This window comes from Apis florea, unplaced genomic scaffold, assembly GCF_048593485.1.
Source record: "Apis florea isolate Af1SG1 unplaced genomic scaffold, ASM4859348v1 contig_2350_pilon, whole genome shotgun sequence".
NCBI classification, from domain to species: Eukaryota; Metazoa; Arthropoda; class Insecta; order Hymenoptera; family Apidae; genus Apis; species Apis florea.
Window position 1 is genome coordinate 621471 of NW_028256565.1, and position 13476 is coordinate 634946.

General features: G+C 24.2%; 3 protein-coding genes across 10 annotated transcripts; 1 reads left to right on the top strand and 2 right to left on the bottom strand.

Moving 5' to 3' along the window:
* Positions 1 to 563: 563 nt before the first annotated feature.
* Positions 564 to 4260, top strand: puml (pummelig). Of its 4 annotated transcripts, none has more exons than XM_012490544.3 (8): positions 785 to 957; positions 1208 to 1405; positions 1807 to 1883; positions 2038 to 2244; positions 2632 to 2955; positions 3081 to 3198; positions 3334 to 3520; positions 3633 to 4260. In XM_012490544.3, exons 3-8 carry the CDS (start codon positions 1850 to 1852, stop codon positions 3852 to 3854), a joined length of 1092 nt encoding a protein of 363 aa, XP_012345998.1. In that variant the 5' UTR covers positions 785 to 957; positions 1208 to 1405; positions 1807 to 1849; the 3' UTR covers positions 3855 to 4260. The 4 variants fall into 4 exon arrangements, with proteins under 4 accessions (XP_003696464.1, XP_012345998.1, XP_012346001.1 ...); XM_012490547.3 differs by having other exon boundaries at positions 807 to 957; positions 1208 to 1401; XM_012490546.3 differs by having other exon boundaries at positions 807 to 957; positions 1313 to 1405.
* LOC105736348 (uncharacterized) lies at positions 2471 to 6485 on the bottom strand. Of its 2 annotated transcripts, none has more exons than XM_031918443.2 (4): positions 5639 to 6462; positions 4978 to 5542; positions 4573 to 4910; positions 2471 to 2986 (listed from the first exon to the last, which is right to left on the bottom strand). In XM_031918443.2, the coding sequence occupies exons 1-4, from the start codon at positions 5794 to 5796 to the stop codon at positions 2980 to 2982; spliced, it is 1068 nt and encodes a 355-aa protein (XP_031774303.2). In that variant the 5' UTR covers positions 5797 to 6462; the 3' UTR covers positions 2471 to 2979. The 2 variants fall into 2 exon arrangements, with proteins under 2 accessions (XP_031774303.2, XP_086760366.1); XM_086904240.1 differs by having other exon boundaries at positions 2817 to 2986; positions 4978 to 5426; positions 5639 to 6485.
* Positions 6316 to 13389, bottom strand: LOC100873021 (retinoblastoma-like protein 1). Of its 4 annotated transcripts, none has more exons than XM_086904231.1 (8): positions 13106 to 13389; positions 12083 to 12614; positions 11717 to 12013; positions 10600 to 10701; positions 10055 to 10152; positions 9580 to 9960; positions 8117 to 9502; positions 6316 to 8021 (listed from the first exon to the last, which is right to left on the bottom strand). In XM_086904231.1, the coding sequence occupies exons 1-8, from the start codon at positions 13241 to 13243 to the stop codon at positions 7836 to 7838; spliced, it is 3120 nt and encodes a 1039-aa protein (XP_086760357.1). In that variant the 5' UTR covers positions 13244 to 13389; the 3' UTR covers positions 6316 to 7835. The 4 variants fall into 4 exon arrangements, with proteins under 4 accessions (XP_086760357.1, XP_003696433.4, XP_086760359.1 ...); XM_003696385.4 differs by having other exon boundaries at positions 9580 to 9963; XM_086904233.1 differs by lacking the exon at positions 10600 to 10701.
* Positions 13390 to 13476: the final 87 nt, after the last annotated feature.

Sequence of the window (13476 nt, forward strand, 5' to 3'; positions counted from 1 at the left end):
TTTGTTGCATGTTACAAAGATAGAGATTCATTTGTTTCATTGTATTATAAATACATTAATCATAAGAATAACTTATTTAAAAGCTCAAAATATTTTAAACTATTAATTAAAAACAAAAATAAAAAATAAAATTCTATATTAGTTATTAATTTTACAATTATTTTTAATCGTATAATCGATATGTTCTTATCACTATAATTCACACAAAAATTTCTAATATCTTTATCGATAATTATAAGCAGCAAATTCTTTTTTATCTTTAATTATTGTTTTTCACATAATATCGATATCTCCGATGTATGTATATATGTATATTTATAAAGAACTTTATTCTTTATAAATTTCAAATTAATTCATATATTAGAATAAAAATATATTGTATTATAGATTTTTTAAAAATATAATATTGCTCATTATACTATTATGAATTTAATTAATTTATAAGATTTATAAATTAATAATTTCAACTATATTAAAAAATACGAATTTAATTAAAACAGTTACTGCACTTCTTTAAAAATAATTTACAATATATATATATATATACCCAAGTTATGAATATTGGTTATCACGATGATTTTAGGTTATGTTACTTTCATTAGATGTAATACTTTGTTATCATAATAATTTTATTTTAAAAAAATAATGTGTTAATATATTGCAATCAATATATATTTAAAAAAAAAATACATATAACAGTAAACGATGAAATATATATTTTATATTTCACAAAAGAAAAACTCCACAAATCTTCCAAAACATATGTACATCAGCTGATTCTCCCACTCTTCCATTTTTCAACAGACAGTGTATACTGGAATTCTCACCGACTAGATAATAGAATTGGTTACGTCGTCGTACTCATTTTCCATATTGTCAACAAAGAAATCATCGTATACGAACAACCAAAGCATCGTAAAAGCTAATGGCAGATTATGAAATTGTCAAATCGAAAAGGTATGTATTAAAGGATTTTAAATATAATTTTTTTATAACTGTCATTCGTAACTTTTTTTTTAATTTATGGCTTTCATTTTTCGGCGACTTTATAGTTTATCATAATTTTCTATACATCAATTTTCTATAAATACATTATTTTAATGATATCAATTTTTGCAATCGAAATTTAAATTAAAAAGCTTTTAATTTACTATGTTTTTATATTGCCATAGAAATTGTCATTATAATTAATAGATTTATATTATAGATACCGTACATGTAGAAGTATTTTGAAACGCTACATATATATATAAAAGAAAAATGATTATGGAAGTCAAAGAGTTAACTATGTCATGTTGGATTGCTTTTCAAGGTCACGTGCCAAACATTTTTAGCACGAAGAATCATAACCAAAGAAATATGTATAGTTAATTCCATTTCGAGTTTATTTTACACGAATACGTAGGTAATTTCTTTTTTAATCTACGCATTAAAGTCTTCAAAATTGATTTTACATATGTATACATTATGTTTATCATACTTATCACTTCTCAGATTATTATGTGTATCATGTCTAATAATTTTTCAAGTTCAGTGTTTTAAACCATAACATGACATTTGTAAAACTACATTATAACAGTATCGAAAAATATAATGATATAGCTAATCAATGATCTACAACACATAAATTTATTAAAAAATTATTACTACACATATCATTAGTTTTTATTAATCCTAATTATTAATTATTGTAAAAATACTGTTACGTAAATGTGATTTTATAAATATTTATAAGTATACAATTTATGAAAAATTGAATATATTTCGTTTATTTATATAATTTTCTTGAATTTTTTTATTTGTTAGCTGGTTTTGGGAATGGTTTAGCTGGTCTGGCTCATCTTCAACTATGTTACGTGCTGCGGAGAAAAAAATTCTTTCTTGTAAGTTTTTTTGTTAAACAAATTTTTTTAGATTAAAATTTAGAGACATTATATAAAGATAAAATAATCTTTTGTATTAAATTATAATTTTAATGATATTTTGATTTGCAAAGTTATTAACTATATGGTTTAAGAACTATTATATTTAATATAGGTTTGAGAACAGCATATCGAGGATGGTATGTGGATATAGGACCAGTTGTAGGAACATCAGATAAGATATGGACTATTTCTTTGAATGAAGAATCAACAAAAACACCAATTGTCTTATTACATGGTTTAGGAGCAGGTGTGGCATTATGGTGTTTAAATCTTGATGCATTGGCTTCTCAAAGGCCAGTATATGCTATTGACATATTAGGTAAAAATAAAATAATTATAATTTCATTTATAGTTTTATAATACATAAAACATAAATTTATATTTTTAAGTTTATCCAATAATATTTAAAACAAAAAGTTATACATACTAGAGATATATACTTTTTGTTTTTTAAATATAATTATCAAATATGATTCATAGATGACTAAAATTGAACTTTGGAATTACATATAATTTATATATAAATAATATAAAGTGATTTTGCATATTTTTCAAATATTTGTTATTATTAATTGTTCCGTTATTTGTTGTATGATATTTTTATAATATCATTATTTTTGAAATAATAATATTTTTTTTTGATTATCATAATATTTATTTGTTGTTTATTTTGCTTCTCTAAAATGTATATTAATTTTTTATTCAGGTTTCGGTAGAAGTAGTCGTCCCGTTTTTAGTAACGAAGCTCATGAAGCTGAGAGTCAATTAGTTCGCTCTATTGAAGAATGGAGAAGAGAAATGCAGTTAGAAAAATTTGTATTATTAGGTCATTCAATGGGTGGTTTTCTTGCAGCATCATATAGCATGCAATATCCCGAAAGAATTAAACACCTGATTCTTGCCGATCCGTGGGGTTTTCCGGAAAGACCTGTAGATCGAATTTCCAGAGTGCCTATGTGGGTAAAAGTTATAGCATATGTAATCGAACCATTAAACCCACTTTGGCCAGTCAGAGTAGCTGGTCCATTTGGTTAGTTCCTATTTTAGCATATTTTCATGTGCTAAAAATAAAAAGATCTTATATGCTATTAATTTATAAAATATATGAAAAATTTAAATACTATTTTATAACATATATAATATTATTTTTTTTAGGACAATGGTTAATTGAAAAAACAAGACCAGATATAGTAAAAAAATTTGCACCTATATTAAAAGATGATACTGCTGTGATTTCACAATATTTACATCAATGTAATGCTCAAACACCATCGTAAGTTTTTGAAATTTTTAAACATAAAATAAAAATTATTGAATTTTTAAAATTTTAAATTCAATTAAAAAATATTTCATTTAAATTTTTAAATATAAAATGTAAAAATTAATTTTTTACATATTTAATAAAAAGTGGTGAGAGTGCATTTCATGCAATGATGCAACATTTTGGCTGGGCCAAAAATCCTATTGTTAAAAGAATGGATAAATTAAATCCAGAAATTCCAATAACTTTATTATATGGTAGTCGATCTTGGGTTGATAATTCATCTTGGGAAACACTTAAGCAAGCTAGAGCATCATCTTATATTAATGTTCAGGTAAAATATAACAATAATATTTATAAAACAAAAAAATAGTATAAACAGAAATTATGAATTTCTTCTTAAAGTAATTTTAATAATTGTGTATTATATATTTTTATGATTATAGGCTATAACAGGAGCAGGGCATCATGTTTATGCTGATAAAAGTGAAATTTTCAATAAATATGTATTAGAAGCATGTAATCTAAGTGATTCCATACCCCATTTAACAGCATCAGATATTCGATCGAACTCTAAATCTATAAATGAGCAACAAATTTCATTAATTTTAACAAATGAGGAAGTTGATTCTAAAACCGCGAAAGGACAAGAATTGAATACGCCATAAGCACGATCTAGTTAAAATTTATTTAAAATTTAGAAAGTATAAAATTTGATGATTGAATCGTACTGTTTTGACTTTAATTGCAGTCAAATGACTGCATGAATTGTGTGATTTAGATTAGATATGTATGTATTGCAACGTACCAAACAATAATTAATGTTGATTAATGTTATTTAATTTCTAATTTATGTTACATTTTGTTAATGCTGTAATTTATAATTTCTTGAATTATTTCAAGAATAATGAAGCTCAATTCTTAGTTTAAGCTCATTGATTTATCATTTATATTTCTAAACAACAGTTAAATATTAAAATCTCTAATTTTTTTTATAAATTTTAATTTCTTCATAAGGTTGTATATTTTAATAAAATATATTTTAATAAAAATTCAAAAGAGTAATAATACTAATTAGAAGTATTTAAATATTTATGCTTGATTAAAAGCATATGTAATATTAAAATTCAAATTTAATCAAATTTAATCAATGGGATCAATTTTCACGAATATCCTGATATATATATATATATATATATATATATATATATATACACACACACATATATATATCATATAAATTTAACACAGAAGGTCAAACTGTATATTATGTACAAATATATTATATAACAAAATTAAGTGTAGAAATAAATATTGTTAATATTAATTCTTTATGTTTACATTAAAAAATTTGTCTATATCTTAAATGTTTTGTATAATTGTTACCGTTTTTTTTTAAATTCTTCATGAATGGAATTATCACACTCATCAAAAACATCATAATCATTTTCAGCAAAATCATCACAATTATTTTCAATCTTGTCATTATTATTAATATTTTGTTCAAAATTGTAAGTATCATTTAATTTAAAATATTTTTTTTTATTTTTTTTTCTTTGTTCTTTTCGTCTTTCATTCAAAAATTCAGCAAATTGTTCTTGATGTTCATTATCAATTAAAAAATTTGAAATATTTTCAAACTTAAAAAGTGTATTTGAATATGAATTTATATTTACTGTTTGTTTTTTCAATGATTTATTTGATTTATTTAATGAATTTTTAATCTAGAAAAGAAATATTTTAAATATATTATTGTTTTTGATAATTATTTCATATATGTATATGATATACCTTTGACATGATTCGAAAGTGATCTAATCCAAATACATCATGTTTCATTATAGGTATAGTTATATTGAATTTGTCTTCTTTATTATTATGTACACTTTCAATGTCAGAAGCAGTAACAGTATGATGTATAGCATCTGGATATGGACTTGGTATATAATTTTCCTCAAACTCTATCATTTTCAATTTTTGTTCTATTTTTTTCATAATTTTAATATCTTTACATTTAACAAATTGAATAGGAGGTACAATGCCTATTACACGAAGTTGAGATAACTTATGTCTTAATTGAAAAGCACATTTTTGTAATAGTTCTTCAGTGTCCAATTTCTCAACATTATTGTCTATCCAATAAACATTAATAAGTTTAAAGTCTGGAGTTATTTTTATATGTGAAATTTCTATATTTCTATTTAAAATTTCAGGTTCTATTTCTCCAGTTGACATCATATCTGTAATATATTCCATAAAAACTTTATTCAGAACATTCATTCTTCGTTGTGTATGCACAGAAATTTTATTTTTTGATGCTACATAAGCAATAGGATTTATATCTTCAATTGAATACCTATTTAAAAATATTATTTAATTAAAAAATTATATTTAAAATTCTAAAACAGGAAAAAATAATATATAAAAAATTTATAAAATTTAAAATGTGTACCTTTTTGATTTATTTTTGTTTAAAAACTTGTTTATAAATTTGCTTTGCTTCCATATATTATATTTTATGGAATCACTGAAAATATATCTAAATATTTGTTTTACACCAAATATTTGTGTATTTTGTATTTTAATAAGAAAATACATATTTTTATTCATTTTTTTTAATATAACATTTTATTAAAAAGGTTTATTATTATTGGTATATTATTTAAATATTACAAGAAATCTTCTTTATAATCATTTATGTAAATTATTTTAGGTTATATACTTCATTAGTATATTTAAAAACTAATTTTAACTTAATATTTAGATATAAATAAATTGGTTTTTTAGATTATTTAAACATAATCTAGATTTATAAATAAAAAAATCTTATAAATTAAAATTTAAATTTAAATTTGTTTAAACTGAGATATACAATTCGTTCAAGTTTTATTTAGTATAGACATGTCTTTTAACAGTTCTAAAATTTCTAACCTGTTAACTTTTCATATTAATATAAAATTTTATTATGTTTTAGATAATTTTCAAAAGTTTCAAAAAATTTAAAATAAATTTTTTTAATTTGTCATTAATCCATAAAAAACTAAAAAATTATAAATGGAAAGCAAAAATTCAATATTATATTTTTTAAATATTTAGTGTTCGTTATTTTTAATAACAATAGAACTAGTATAACATATAAAATTTCCGATTTTTATTTTTCTAATTTACTTTCGAATTACAATACTATGTACACATAAACTATTTAATAATTATTATATACCAATAAAACTCTTTACATTTTTATGTTATCTAAAAGAAATCGTTAGAGGAACTGCCATAAGTCCGTAACGAGAAACGAAATTCTTTCCTCATCGAACTATATTCTTTTAGCTCGAAAACTAGCAAATACATCATTTATGTTATAATTATCATGTGTAACGGCAAATCGAAAAATTGTTAACACAATCATGTTACGAATTTCATTCGTAAGAATTAATTATTTTTTCATTTACAAATTTCGTTACAAAATTATTCTGCATTTATGAAATTTTTTTGAAAAAACGAAAACGTTTTTCAATCCTAAAAAATCATTTTTATCTTAATAAGTTTTTATCTTAATAATTACTTGTAATTAAATGTATTGTTTGGTATTAAAAAAAAAAAAAAAAGATTTAATGAGATCAAATGTCAAATTTGAAAAAAAAACTTACAACTAATAAACATATTATTGGATTTGATCGAAAATCGAGGATTTCAACTCGCAAAACGAATGAAATCTCGAAAAACGCGCGAATAAGTTATTATACTCGAAAAATCAAATAATATAATATATCATATTATCGCGAGCATTGAAAATTTTTGTTTAGATTCAAACTTATATGCCTAAATTTAATTAAATATCACCCAAATCGTATTTGCATACTTCGAGCATTCAACTGCTTTTACAGCATGCTTAAAACTAGTAGTAAAATAACATCTCTTTTACCGTCTATGGCCGTAACTCTTACAAATTCATCATACATTATATATAAGTTACATATATAATTTCAGAGACAATACATAGCTCCATCAAAATACCACTGATTAGTGATATCAATAAAAGTCAGAATAATTTCCAGTGAAAATATGAAATACGATAATACATTCATAATAATTGATAAATATATGACATATTTTTCTTTTAAAAACTTAAAATAATTTTTAAATTATTTATATTTTCTGTTAACTCTTGTAATATTGTAATAATGCTTAATTAAAAAAATATATTATAATACATAAAATTACCAATAAAACTATATCTACGAATGAAATATGGAAAAAATGTTTTTTATGTTTTGAAAGTATTTTCTCAAAATGATGCTTAAAATATTTTTGTTTTAATTAAATTCATTGAAATAATTTAAAAAAGCACTGGAAATAAAACTCTGGCTTTATTCAATATAACAATATCGTATCCTTACATACGATCAGGTATTATAAGGGCCTTTTTCTCTGTTTCTAACATGATCATACCTGAGATGCGAACATTAATTTATTTTAAGCCACACAGCCAAGAAACAAAAATTCGACTTCAAAATGGTTGTTCCCTACTTTTTGATTTAAAAAAAATTTTTTATTCAATGAAAACGAAGATATACCTCGAAAAAAATATTTTTCTTTTGTTACCTATATTTTCAATAACTTATTTCGATATTCAATTGAATTTTTTCTTATTGATTCTGTGTACGTCGTTCACCAATTATATTTTCTAATTTACGTGCAACGAATGCAGTTGTCTTTTTAATCGGGGATGTTCCTTCTGACATCTCCACGTCGGTATCATCCGATAAAAGTCGCTTTCCAACGGATCTTTTTGGATCGACAGAAATCATCATTTTATTAATAGCTTCCAAATCCTAAAAAATAAATAAAGTAAAAATAAAAAATATATATATATAATGTATACATATATATATAATTTTTCTATTATAAGATAAAATTATTTTTTTACCTTCGCAGGACTACGACTAAAGCAATAACTAAGTTGTGGTGCTGGAGAAGCTGAAATAGCTTTTGGATCTAATGTACGCGTCATAATACTACTAGTAACACGTCTTACTGGTGAATTTGCAGGAGGTTTTCCTTTTGGAAGTGGACTTAATGACAGATTCATTACGCTGCCGCGTACTAATCCAAATTTATTTGCCATCTCTTTTACTTGTGGTACATATACTGTATTATAAAATTTTATTAAATCACCACGTGTTTCTTCACCGAAATTCTGCGAAGTACCAGCCATATTCGTAGGTGTAGGAGGTGCCACATTGGTTTCTTTGTCCGATACATCTTTTTGTCTAATTTCTTCATTATTCTTCTGTGACTCACCGGATGGTGTTTTGGCTATAAGTACTGATCTATATATATGGGACTCTGCTTGTGGTTGTAATCGGTAACATCGCATAATTTCAGTAAACGAATTCTTTTCCATTTTTACCAGCTTGCATATTACGTAAATTGCACACATTAAAATTTGATCTAGATGACGATCTTTCATTAATTCTGTTCGTTCTTTAATGGAATATTCAAAAATTGTCCATATCTTTTTTTTTAAATCAATATCCATTATTTCTAACGATCCACATAAATCTAGCATACGTACGCTAGCTAAATTATAAAATTTTCTGAAAAAAAGTGCAACAGAACCGGTTCGTTTTGGTTTTGCTGATTCTCTATTAATTGTTACAGTTTGTATTGGTGCAGCTGTAGTCTGTACATTAGACGATCTTGGAACCGTAATCGGTTCAGGTAAAAAAAGTATTCTCGAATTACTATCGATAGTCAGAACTTTCGATGGTAAGACACTTTGACCTGTTCCTCGCAGAACACTTTGTCCACCAATTCTGGTATCTGAAAATAGTCGTTTTTTAGCTACACCAGATGCTGCGACAGGAGATTGAAATCTTTCCGAGGCTGATGAAATAGGACTTTGTTGTACATCGTGATGAGTACCACGATCTAAAGCAATTCTTCTCAATACTGGTTGTCCTGGAATATTCGGATCAACAGTTTCTAACATGCCAGGTAAAGAAACTTCTTCACAACTTGGAACACCTTCTGGTGTAGATTGTATAGCATTCCATAAAGGACTGTCACTTTGCCATGCAAGTGATTCTAAAATCTTTTCCTCTATTTGATTCAAATGCTTTACCACATCACGGGATAATTGATCTTCTGCTCTAACTATAATTTCTATTACTTTGTAGAAATAATAAGCATCTAAATTCAGAGCATTTAGAATCCAAGGAAAAATTTTGTCATTACTTTTATATGAATAAATGACTATTTCTAGACAACAGGCAAATAAGCACTGAATAAAAATTTCTTTTGTAAGAAGATTCTGTAACATAATCAAAATAAATATTATTCAACTGATTTTTTAAATTTAATTTTTAAATAATTAATTATTAAACCTACCGTTACATCGTAATTTGGTTTCTTACGTTTTTCATCATTTAAAATCATTTCTAAGAGGCGATAAAAAAGAGTTTGACCTAAATAAAGTCTTTTTCTTCCAAAATCTGAAGTAGTCTCATTCGCATTTGTACTTCTGTTGTAGTTAGCACAAAATTGTTCGCCGAGTTCTTTAACTTTTGTTTCAACAAGAGTTTTTACATCTTGAGAACAATTATTTAAAATTTGTAACAAATTTTCACTTGGTGAAGTTTGACCTGCCAACATAGCTTGGAGTCTAATTACACTTTGCGTTGCCGTGGATACTGGTGTCACATTAGTTATATCTTTTTGTCTAAGATAACTACGTCCAGTTAATGGAGTAGTTGGAGCTAAATGTTGTATCTGCTGTGAACATTATACATTTTTTTTTAATATAAATATTTTTAAAATTATTTTTAGAAATTACATACAAATATATAATTATTTTAATACTCACCCCACTATTTTGTTCTTTTTTCATTTGAAACTGTTCATGAAGATCACCAACATTCATCATCTGTGTAGGAGACCCAATATTATTACTAGCATCATGACCTGTAAAAAAAAAAATTATAAACAATATCTATAAAAATTTATTGTATTCTATTCTTCAAATATTTTTGAAAGAGATTACGAATATGCACAATACAGATTTAAGGAATGCATCACTTTCTGGAGATAGGTATTTTAGGATAAGATAACAAACATTAAGGAATAAAATAAGAAAAAATGATAACATAATTGCTTGATCATAACATGAGCTAAAAAATAACTTTAAAAATTACTGGAAATTATTTTGTGTCAATTAAACATGTATTATTATATAGAATTGTATAAAACTATCATAAAAAACTAAACTAACAAAATTTAAATATAAATATTATTTATGCTAAAAACTAATACCATTAATTATTTATTAATTATATACCATTAATTATATATTAACCATTAAGCTTATTATTATTTTTTTTTATAGCAGCTTTCTACATATTATAAACCTACCTCTTATAAAAATATGTTTAGATAATCTAGCATGACAAGCTAGATCTCCTCCAACTATTTCCAAACTTGATATTCCATTTAATCTCACTCTCCTCCAATCAGCTATACCACAATTAAAAGACAAAGCAGACACAAATAGTTAACAGCAAGAAATGAAAATTATTCAAAAAGACAAAATAAAGATTACCAGATATTTTGTCCTTTATTAAAAAATGCAAATCAAAAAAACATAAGCAAATCTACAGGGTGTCCTATAACTGATGGTATAATTGAATAGAAGTGAAATTAGCTATTTTCTGATTAAATATGAATAAATTATCAATAGGAGATAATTTGATATATAAGATAAGAAAAAAATATAAAATAAATTTTTTTATTTAAAAATTAGTCAAGGAAATTGAATTTGAAAATTCGCAATTAATATCAATTACATGATTCTCGATTATGATTATGTCAATTTGGTTGTATATATATTCAATTTTAATTTTGTCAAAATTTTGTGCAATAAGATTTTATTTTAAATTTTTTATTTATTTTCACATATAAAATAACCATATATCAATATCTAATAATTCATATCTCATTGAGAATTAGCCAATTTCACTTGTATTTGAAAAATTTTCAAACTTGATTTACTTGAATGAAGCCTCAAATGAAAAAATTTTACTCTGCATTTTCAATTTATTTTTTTGCGTATAATCATCCTCTGTCCCATTATACTACCAATTATGGAACACTCTGTATAAAATAACCTTGAAAATTTTATTATTTTTAACTAATTATATACAAACATGAAAATTTATTATCTATTTTAAACAATAATATTTTGTAATTATTTATTTAAATATAATAAGATTTCATTTTAATAATTCAATATATACATTACAAATGTAAAGTTTCTTAATATACATTAAAAGAAAAAATTTTAATTTTATAAAGTTATACTCTCAAATTTGATTTACAAGCAATTTTGATTTATAAAAGCAAAAATAGATAAAAATAAGCATACAGGCATACAGCAATATTTCATTTTATGTACAAGCTTTTTTGTATTAAGCAAGTTTGAAAGCTACTTTTATAAAAATATACTAATAAAGAAAAAAAAAAAAACAATTACCTAAGAAAATCCTTTCATCAAAGTCTCCAACACTTAGTACATGTTGTTCATAAACTCTATTGATAGCTTTGCTATTGCCATCAAAATTGAGAGCTTCTAAAATACCAGAAAAGTTTGACTGATCACCACGTAAAACTCTTTCATTGAACAATTTATTAATATGATTCTTCAAATAATATTCCTTAATTACTTTAGCTTCAACTGCAATAGCCTCATGACGTTCACATAATAAGCTAACTATACAATTTGCTGTCTGTGGTGGAGTGTAATTCTCATCATTGAAATTTGATGGTAAACCTGTCAAAAAATATATAAATAAAAACAATTTCTTTCTTATTTGATATTATATAATCAGCACATATTTACCAGGAAAATTAGGATTTAAAAGATCCTTTCTATTAGCCAATAAAGCATTGCTATATATAAGATCACAACATACTAAAAGAAGATGATAAGAATTAACCAAATCATCAGAAATATCTGGAAATGCTCCTTTTATACAAATAAATAATGTCCAACAAAATTCAAATACTCTTGCAGGTGTACAAGGCATTGCTTTATGCCTTCTAGATCTTGGTGGTCTTGAAATATCATCTACAGGATCTTTAAATATATCAGTGAAAATTGGCTGATATTTTTTGAATATAACCATAGAAACAGCAAAGTTCCCTTCTAGTTTTTCAATCTTTGAACGAAAATCTTGTGGCATATTAGCCATATCAGCCCAAGACTTACTTTTTGTAAAAAATTGTATTAAAGGAAGATTACACAATTGTAATAAACGTGTCAATGAAACACAATTGCCTTCTACATTAGTACCAGTTTTTCCAACAGTAGGTATAGAAGACTTACGACAAGCTACATATAATGCACACCCTATCCAATGTAATTGATCACCCTAAAAAAACAAATAATCTTTATATATGCATAATTATATAGAAAAAATGTACATAAATCTTATATTTTCATAACTAACATTAAACAAATAAATTATAAAAAAATATAGATAAATAAAATAATATATAAAATTTATAAATCATTAATCAATTTATAAATAATAGAAGATTAAATTGTGATAGTTAGTTATAGATCTAATTTTTTCATAATTTAATCACTGTTTAGATAAAAATATTTCTTATATTTTTAAATTAATACACTTAATTAAAATTTTATCTTATTGTTTTAAATTGGTACACTTTAATCATTTGAGTAAAACAAAGTGCAAATTCAGCAATATTAATTATTAAATAATTTGTATATCATATAAATACATTGCAAAAGCAATATATATATGATTCATGGATAAAAGATAGAAAAATTACATTGCTTAAACTTAAACAATTAATACGACATGAAATAATTCTCGATAATAAGTAATTCAAAAAATACCTCAAGAGTATAATTTTGTCGAATAGTCTCATAAGATTTCCAAGCTTCAGATGCAGCAGTTGCATCCATATTTAATTTCTGACACAAATCTTGATGTCTACTATAAGTAGAATCTTCTACATCATCTGACTGTCCCATTTTTATCGAAAAACTCCAGAAAAACCACAAAAAAACACAATTAATTTATACTCCTACACAACCAAGTTGCGCCATACGAGAACTCCGTGAGGGCTTGGCGGGAAACGATACGAGCTCCGCCATGTTTGCCATGTTGGCGGGAAATGTAGAATGGCCATTATAAGAAAAAAATCCTTAGGTTGATTTTGCACAAAAATTTCATATATTTTCTAACTAGTTTATTTTTTAAATAA

Excerpts from the sequence above, each read along its gene's own strand:
- puml (XM_003696416.4), top strand. The coding sequence starts at position 926 with ATGGCAGATTATGAAATTGTCAAATCGAAAAG. Across the intron at positions 1,884-2,037 it reads GGAGAAAAAAATTCTTTCTT|GTTTGAGAACAGCATATCGA; the intron begins GTAAGTTTTTTT and ends TATTTAATATAG. Across the intron at positions 2,956-3,080 it reads CAGAGTAGCTGGTCCATTTG|GACAATGGTTAATTGAAAAA; the intron begins GTTAGTTCCTAT and ends TATTTTTTTTAG.
- LOC105736348 (XM_031918443.2), bottom strand. The coding sequence starts at position 5,796 with ATGAATAAAAATATGTATTTTCTTATTAAAATACAAAATACACAAATA. Across the intron at positions 5,543-5,638 it reads AACAAAAATAAATCAAAAAG|GTATTCAATTGAAGATATAA; the intron begins GTACACATTTTA and ends ATTTTTAAATAG. Across the intron at positions 4,911-4,977 it reads ACTTTCGAATCATGTCAAAG|ATTAAAAATTCATTAAATAA; the intron begins GTATATCATATA and ends TTTCTTTTCTAG.
- LOC100873021 (XM_003696385.4), bottom strand. The coding sequence starts at position 13,243 with ATGGGACAGTCAGATGATGTAGAAGATTCTACTTATAGTAGACATCAA. Across the intron at positions 12,615-13,105 it reads GACAAAATTATACTCTTGAG|GGTGATCAATTACATTGGAT; the intron begins GTATTTTTTGAA and ends TTGTTTTTTTAG. Across the intron at positions 10,153-10,599 it reads TAAACATATTTTTATAAGAG|GTCATGATGCTAGTAATAAT; the intron begins GTAGGTTTATAA and ends TTTTTTTTACAG.